The sequence below is a fragment of the Vigna umbellata genome, chromosome 1 (genome assembly GCF_029865625.1).
Source record: "Vigna umbellata cultivar VRB3 chromosome 1, Vumbellata_1.0, whole genome shotgun sequence".
Lineage (NCBI taxonomy): Eukaryota > Viridiplantae > Streptophyta > Magnoliopsida > Fabales > Fabaceae > Vigna > Vigna umbellata.
Window position 1 is genome coordinate 82,239,862 of NC_142165.1, and position 8,658 is coordinate 82,248,519.

Genomic DNA, 8,658 nt, shown 5'->3' on the forward strand with positions numbered 1-8,658 from the left:
ATTACGAGACATGTCTAATTTAGTAGTTTCTTCCACCCCTAACATAATTTATGGAAATTAGAACTCGATTATTTTTTATTATACGAAAAATGTACAATGACAAACAAAGAGCAAGACTAAGATAATCTTTCGATGAGTCAATGTCTCACTTTCGCTATACCTTGAGTGTCTCATTGAATGAGTAGAAGATTTTCTAAGCAAATAAGTTTAAGTGAATGAAAAACTTAGAGTTGTTTGACAAATTTCTTGATGGTTAGGCAAGAAAACAAAACATAAAATTAGGTCTAATAAGATTTTTTAAATGAGGTTGAGTAGAACTAGATCCATACCATTAATTTAGTGAGTATCAGATTAGTTAAGGTCATTTTATACCATATATATATATATATATATATATATATATAATTATAATTATTTTATTTTGTATGTGAACAATATGTATTAACATGGTCATTTATAAAAAAATATGTCATATTGTATAAAGTTAGTGTATGTATTTAAATATAGATTTCGATGTTAGTCATTGTAATTCTACTAAACACTCAACTTCATAAAGATTGATATTTAGGTGGTAAAAGTTGAAAGAATTTCTGTAGTATGAAGAGACATTATGTAATATACTCTTACATATGACATGGGAATTTATCCTCTCATATGTAACATACTTTTTGTCTCTATATATTAGTAAAGGTCATGATCACGGGTGCAAGACATCATAAGAATAAAACACATTTACAGGTCTTCCAAAAATAATCTAGAGTACATGATTGAGTTATGAATGTTCTATGATGCATAAAAAAATTGTTATTGTTATTCCCATGAATGCTCTATAATATATGATGCGTTAAAAATTTTACAATGCTTTATAATATACTATGCATAAAAGAAATTTACTAGCTTAGAATGTTTCTTTGTCGGTTGTGATTTCTCTTTTGTTATATTTTTTTTTGTTTGTTGTGATTTCTGATTTGTTATGATCGCTTACGTTAGCATAAGATAGAGCTGGTGGTAGTTTTCATATAAACATCCTAATACAAAATAAAGTCTTAAAATTCTTTCAAAAAATTGTTTACTTTTAAGTTATGTATTTCTTTAAGTGGTGCTTTTTATGAACACGAGGTTATTTTTTTCAATTAATTTTAGTTCGTGCTACATTATTTTCAATCACATATTGCTCTTATAAATAAATGTTTCATTAATTTTTTTTAGCTTTTTAATATCTCATAAAAAATTCAACATAAACTCAGATTCATTATTTCTTAATATTATATATATATATATATATATATATATATATATATATATATATATATATATATATTAAAAGAATTAAAGTAATTTATGTAAATATCTTCTACTTCATTTAAACAAATTATTTCAACACTATCAATTATTCAAATTTATTTTATTAGACCTGTCAAAACGGGTAACCCGGCCCGACCCAACCTGACTCACCACGGGTTGGCCACTTAGTGAGTCAACCCAACCCGGCTCATTTATTAGCGAGCAAAAAAAATTCGAACCCGACCCGACCCACCACGGGTTAGTGGGTTAAACGAGTTGGCTCATTGACTCACTTAATTATCTTTTTTTTTTCACCCTCTTCTTCTCATATTGTTATAACATGTTACTTTGATTGATCAAATTGAAACAATAATAATTGGACCAATTGATATAAAAGAAAATGAAACAAAAGAAATATATTGTTATATATATTATAAGCTATCAAGCATAAAATTTTGCCAATTTAGTTTAATGAGACATACACAACCTTTTGACCAAGAAACTATATATAGCCGTTAACAAAAATATATAGCACAAGATAAAACTGTCATGCTTGTAAATAGGTCTAAAAACAAGATAAAACAAATGATATATTCCTGAATTATTCAATCTATACTGCATGGATAAATTCACAGTATTATGCTCTCTTGAAGCATCTTCTTCTTTATTTCCATCTATAATATTATCCAATCTATAATCTTAGGATTTTATTTGCAGAGCGGAACTTTTGGAAAAACAGTCGCGCTAAAGGCTCTATTGCTAAGTAAATGTTGTGCATTTTGAATCATTAATTTAATTAATTTGATTTTAATAAAAAATAGGATTTGAATAATTAATTTAATTAAAAAAATAGGTGGATTGGTGAGCCAACCCAACCCACCACGAATTCAACCCGTGTGAACCGAATCGAAATTGGCTCCCATAAAAAATTTTGCATTTTTTTTCAACCCAACCCAGCTCAAAACCGTGGTGAGCCAGATTAGCTCACAGGTTTCAACCTATTTTGAAGCACTTTTATACCCATCATCAATAAAATACTACCAAAGGCATATTAATGATTAATAATTTATTATATAACAATTATTTTTAATATTTTTTCAGTTACATCAATCACATTTAATACAAACTTTCCACTCAATTCTTATTCAAATTCACTCATTTTCTCAGAGTCCAAACAGCCTAACTTTATATTCTGTTTCCCTCCTTTCCCTTTCCATCGCAATCTTAATCCAAACAAAACATTATGAAAAGAAATAACTTTCTTCACAAATTAATATATATATATATATATATATATATATATATATATATAAAGGAACTTATACTTAACTTCTACAATGCATAAGCTAATTTTAATCATAAAGTAATTTTAATTCATAAAGAGATCAGTCTTGTTTTTTTCTTTTTACTTTTCTCTCTAAGAAAGTTCTATGAAGAAACTCATCCAAACATACTCGTATTCCTCTACTACGAGCTAATTCAGTAAAATATTCAGTACAGAATATGAAATTATTCTGCTAGCAAAACAAGTATAATAACATTTTTGCACATTGCTAGACATGTCTAATTTACAAGTTTCTTCCACGCTCTAGCAAGAGACGTTTTATTCCCTTAAAAATATATTATGCACATCTACTTACATGCTCTAACTATATATACATGAGTACAATTTTATCTCATTAAATGCAAATACAATTACCTAATGAGTAGTTACCATAGCCAAGCATCAACCAGTTTGAACCATCAGAAGCTCTCCTTTCTGATACAACAGGCATGTGTTCATTTCTAAGCCCACCATTTTCTCGTTAAGTGCCAAGGAATTAAATGTAGAATCATTTCAACCACAACAGTTCCACAGCCAGACACAACAATAGCCAAGCATTGCATCCAAATCTATCATATCTTCCTGTATTGTCAAGGGAAATTGCTGATGTTTAAACAAGTTTATCACAAAGTATTTCCTCAGGTCAGATATTAGAACAATTTCATAATCTGGACCGACCAATGCGCTTGGTGCTTCTGAAAAGTGAATGCCTAGGAGCTGAAGAAAATTTCACATCCCAACCCTCAACATTCTTAGGAACACAAACATCGAAAAGAAATTGACCAAGGACACTGTGAGCACTGATGCTTGGGAAACTAGGCAGACAAACAGGCTTTTCTTTCTGTTCATCATATGGAGTCCCACATTCTCTATCACTGTAATGCCCTGCTGAACTAGGCAAAAAAAAGTGGTCAGTTGGTCCAACTGCAACTCTTCTAAGGCTTTTATTTGAATTGATCGCCACCTTCTGCAGGTCACAGATTAACTCTGATATCTCATCCTGTGTACCATCCATACCAGTTCTTTCTCTTTCTAGCATCACTTTCTGTGAATATATTGTAAGAGCCTTCTCTAATAAATTATTCACAGCTATTCTATATTGAATTGGATGGTGTTTGTAATGACCTGAAACAAATTAATAATAATAATAATAATGAAATGTTTAGGTTAAACTGTTTCAAGTTAGTCACAATGTAGTTGAAAATCAGTCTCAGACGAACCAAGGTGAGAGGAGCTGCTGAAATTTACAAGGTTGACATCACCATTGAGGTTGCGTAGTCGTTGGGTAAAATCACAGATATTTTGGTATCGCAAAAGGTCATCATTCTCAGAACATAAAAGGAGAAATGGAGCTCCAAAATTCTAAAGAAAAAAAAAAATGAAATCAGGTTTCGAATAAGAAAACTAATAGGATTCCAGGTGGTCAATATAGAACTTACAACAGAAGAATATAAAGCCTGCCAATGCTCAGCAGCTTGGGATTCAAATCTAGTTAGGTATAATGCATCCAATCCGGAGGTAACAGATTTTGCTACCCAAGAAACAAGTTTTGATGGTCCAGGCACCTTTGCAATGGAGGGGTGTAATGCAAAGCGGAAGCCAAAATCACTGGTAACATCTATTGGACCAGAATCATAAATTTGTCCAGAGAGGCAGTTCCTAAGTAGTTGGTAGTTAGGCTACAACAAATAAATCAATAAATCAATAATCAATAATTTCAAGCACAAAACCATCTACAAAAAGTGCATTACCAAGTTGAGCGCAGTTTCACATCTTCCATCAATGAGCTGCATTTATACAGAAAGCTATTACAATGCACATCTCAACTTAAAACGGATACAACTTTAAATTATAATATTCTCCATGTCAAACATAAGATTGGATGCCTAAAATTACCTGAAACACTTTATACAGACAGGCTTTGGACCCCGCAGAAAAAGAAGCAAATACAACAGGACATGACCTAGTTCGAAGCTCCTGCATAATACAAATTAATTATTACACTGAGCATCTACACTACAACACAATGCAAAGGTAGCATGGCATTAAAGAGAGATTTTGAAATTTCCATAAGAGCATTAATATAAATCTGAGCATGCTATCCAAATTCAAAAACTAACCTTAATTAGTTCATCAAGAACACAAAATGCCAATGGCATGGCACTTTCATCATGAAAACTGCATGAGAGGAAATATAAGATATAAAGTTTCCGTCAGTACCACCAACCAATAAATTAAAGAGTATAAATCAAATAAGGTGGTTACAAAATGCATATACAAAATGCATATACAAAATAGTAGGCTTCAGCAGATATTTAGGTGGTTACAACTTGAGCATGGAACTTAAGCTTTTGACAGAAGGATTTAAACCCTGTTTAAATAAACTTTTCCATAAGTACTTAACTTAGAAGAAGAAAATAAATAGGTAAAATGAATTGCGCGTCTGCTATTAGGTAAAATCAATTTATGCACTTTTTAACTTCATATTCTTTTCTCTTATATGCTTATAGAAAAGTTCATCCAAACAGGGTCTTAGGGTAATACAACACCAAGCCACATACAAATCCATTTAATATATTGTCACTGGATTTTAAAATCGTGTTAACAGGAAGTAGAACTTCCCTTGTCCTTTTCCAATGCTTAAAAACTATCAGAATTTAGAACTTTGTCACAGAACACTTCGACCAGAATTAAAGGTTCCCAACACATGTAAGATGTAGAGAACATATATGCCCATAAGTTTCCAACATTTCCCAATGCATCAAGAAGGAGGCACAAACCTTCCTAATGACATGCAGGTAAGTCCTCAGGTGCCTGACACGATCCAACATTAAATTATGGTATGAATTAAGTGAGTAAACCGTAACTAAACCACTCCAACCCACCCATATTCTTAAATTCACAATTCTGTGTAAGCTAGCCAGTAGCCATATATTTCCTCCCACCAGTACTGGGAGTAATTTTTTTATTCCAACTTACTAACACATGGTCCCCTCTGGGATCTGATTAAAGTTGACAAAGCATGCCATATAGTTTCCAACAACCATATGTAAACTCCATTAATATTTTCAATCTTACTTCTTCACCAGTTGGAGACAAATAACTAATGGAAGATGCAAACCCAATCGAATGTGACATTAAACAGCATTCTGCTACTTTCACGGGTAAAGCATTTTCCAAGCCAAACTTCTTCAATTATAATTCAATAGGGTTAGGCAAACGTGACATGCAACATACAAAACTGTCCTCTCTCTCAATATGGCGCATGCCTGTTTTCCTCCTAACCGAAAAATGAGCAAAAAAAAAAAAAAAACTAGTCTGTCCCAAATGCAATAAAGTGGCACCAGGATTAAGAAATATGGTTAGAAAGCTCTGATTTTTACAGCAATTCATCCTCGTCTAAAACCTAGTCCTCCAATTTTATTAAATTGCTGATCCACTAATTTCATCTGGTTGATCAAAGCAGTTCTCAAGCAACAAACAAAATGGAGAGAAAATATAATGATCTAGAAGCTACAAATGAATGAAATAACGACGTTGAAAAACAATAAAGAAAGGAAATTGCAAAAACAGAAAAACTTACGCTGAGAGATAATTGGCAGAACAAACGAGGGAATTCCACCCGAAAGAAGAACACAGATCGACGAATTCTCGTAAAATGGTCTGTGGAACAGAAACCCAAGAGAAGATTACCACGATTCCTCTGAAAACAGTTTCCTCTTTTCTTCCCCAGTAGATGTTACCGCCTCTGACGGCGAAACCACCACCACCACCACCCTCAGCTCCACGCATAGCTCGGAGATGACCCAGTAAACGGACCGAGTAAATTTGAGTTCTGAAATTCGAAAGTTGGCAGCTTTGAAGGCGGCAACAGTGAAGGGTGAAGAAGGGTGGTGGTGTTTGTTGAGTGCTGGTTCGATTAGTTACGGGTGGGTGATGGTGTACGATGGCGGATATGGTGGTAGTTGTTTGTTGTGGGTAAAATTGGAAGCACGAATTCACGGTCATGAATGGTTCAATTCGGTCTTGGTTGTTTTATTCACTAAGAAATGCCAAATCTATGAGAGGCCCACATCAGGATGAATAGAGATTTGCTTTCCGAGTCACCATTTTAACAAACACCCATGGTGTTCTTACGTAGAGTTTTACCTTTCTGGCGTGTCAAGTTGAAACATTACCCTCTTCTTGTAATTTTCTTGTACTTGTATAATAAACATTTAAAAACAACACAAATGCTGCTTGTTTATGGAAACAAATAAAGATTGTAGAGGGATAGAATTATTTCTTAAAGAATAGAAAAAACTGTGTATACTTTTATCTTTGTGTTTCGCACTAAAAAGAAACCATAAAATCTTCCTTTACATTATTACAATAAATTAATAACAACTAATAATATTAAAATGTTAAATTATAACAATAGAGAGAATTTGTGAAAATTAAGCTAATTTAATTTAAAATCTTAACTTTTTTATTTGATGTAACTCATTTTACGAATTATTTAAGTAAATAGAAGAAATTTGTTTTATCGATTATATTTTTATATTATACTTTTATATTTTTTTTATTTACCCTAATTTCAATGAGATAATTCGATAGAAGGATTTTTAAATAGTTTTCTCATCATCATGGAATTTGAAATTGTGTATCTCTCTTAGCTTAATCCATTAAGGTAAAACTATAATATGTTAAAGTGTTCATCAAACTTTTATCTAGAATCACACTTCAACTCTCTCAAAGTCGCTCTTCTTCAAAATTCATCCATCAAACTCTTGTAATGGTTTCATCCTCTCAGCGTAAACGTGTCAAAACTATTGGCCGAAAATCTCACGCGTTGAATATGGAAGGATGGATTAGGGAAGAAGAAGCTCAGACAAACTTTATTAATATCTCTCATAAGTATGTTAATCTTAATTTCTTTAGAAGAGAATGATTCGTGTTTGAAGAATGACTGGAACGACAAAGCTTGAAGACGTTTGTAGAAATGACAGATCCATGATATGTAGACCTAGTGAAAGTCTTTTATTCAAATATGAAAATCAGTGATGGAGCACTTTGTTCCAGGGTAAAGGACGTCAACATCAAACTAATTGATGATGTTTGATCTTCTATTGCTGGTTTTCTCCTTGGGGGTGAAAAATGTCAATTGGGGATTGAAGGTATGCACAAGTTCTCTGTGTACCTGCCTAAGGAATCCTGACGAGCCTAGAGATTATTCTCTCTACAAAACAGGTTGAATGAAGAGAGACGATCATCTTTGTGCTTTTGTCATTACTTGGATTCTTCTGCCAAGGGGCAATAATCATGCACAAGTGACCATGAAGGATATGCGTTTAATCCATGCTCTTAAAGAAAATATACAAATTGATTGGGCAACAACTGTATCAGACAATATGCTCTAGGTGACTCGGCTGGAATCTGCAAGCCTACCCTATGTTGTTTTCATCTCAAAGGTGCTTCTTCACTTTCATGTTAATTGTATTGAAGAGTCATGTGAAACATACAGCAAGAGGAACATCATTGATAAAGCTGCCTTACATCATATGAATCTTCAACATGGACCAGATGGATGGATATTCAAAGATGAAAATTTGGATAGAGAAGAGGCTCTTGCTGGATCATCTACTGCCAACTTCAGACCTAAATCAAAATTTGAGAAATTTATGGTCAGACAGATGCACTCTCTCAATACTCTCTGCAGATCTCAATTTGACAAGCTCAACAAGGACATAACTGTTATACAAAAGAAGCTTGGCATCCAGAGTTTGGATGATGATGATGATGATGATATTGAAGAAGTTGAGATAAGTGATGATGAGGAAGAGAGTATTCCTGATGAAAGCAATGATGATATACTGCTTAGGGATATGATATAGTGAACTTAGTTAGATTAGTCTTGGTATGCTAATTCTGGGGTGAATTTAATCTTGGCCATAAGGCCTCTCTGCTTTGAACATTTATACTCTGTTTTATTTAAATTTTATCTGAGTTAATGGTATTTTGTTTTGTGATTTTATATCTTGTGCTTATTGTTTGAATGCAATCTGAATGAT

General features: G+C 32.8%; 1 protein-coding gene across 1 annotated transcript; it reads right to left on the reverse strand.

The window, feature by feature from the left end:
* Positions 1–2,814: 2,814 nt before the first annotated feature.
* On the reverse strand, positions 2,815–6,646 carry LOC124837878 (peptide methionine sulfoxide reductase (Protein of unknown function DUF829, transmembrane 53)). The gene is made up of 7 exons (XM_047313343.2): positions 6,192–6,646; positions 4,729–4,786; positions 4,505–4,585; positions 4,360–4,395; positions 4,048–4,287; positions 3,829–3,970; positions 2,815–3,733 (listed from the first exon to the last, which is right to left on the reverse strand). Exons 1-7 carry the CDS (start codon positions 6,614–6,616, stop codon positions 3,270–3,272), a joined length of 1,446 nt encoding a protein of 481 aa, XP_047169299.1. The 5' UTR covers positions 6,617–6,646; the 3' UTR covers positions 2,815–3,269.
* Between the last annotated feature and the right edge of the window lie 2,012 nt (positions 6,647–8,658).

Bases quoted from the DNA above. Each gene is read 5' to 3' on its own strand.
- LOC124837878 (XM_047313343.2), bottom strand. From the start codon at position 6,616: ATGACCGTGAATTCGTGCTTCCAATTTTACCCACAACAAACAACTACC. The intron at 4,787-6,191 runs GTAAGTTTTTCT...CCTCTCATGCAG, and splicing joins TCTGCCAATTATCTCTCAGC to TTTTCATGATGAAAGTGCCA. The intron at 4,396-4,504 runs GTAATTTTAGGC...GTATAAATGCAG, and splicing joins GTCTGTATAAAGTGTTTCAG to CTCATTGATGGAAGATGTGA.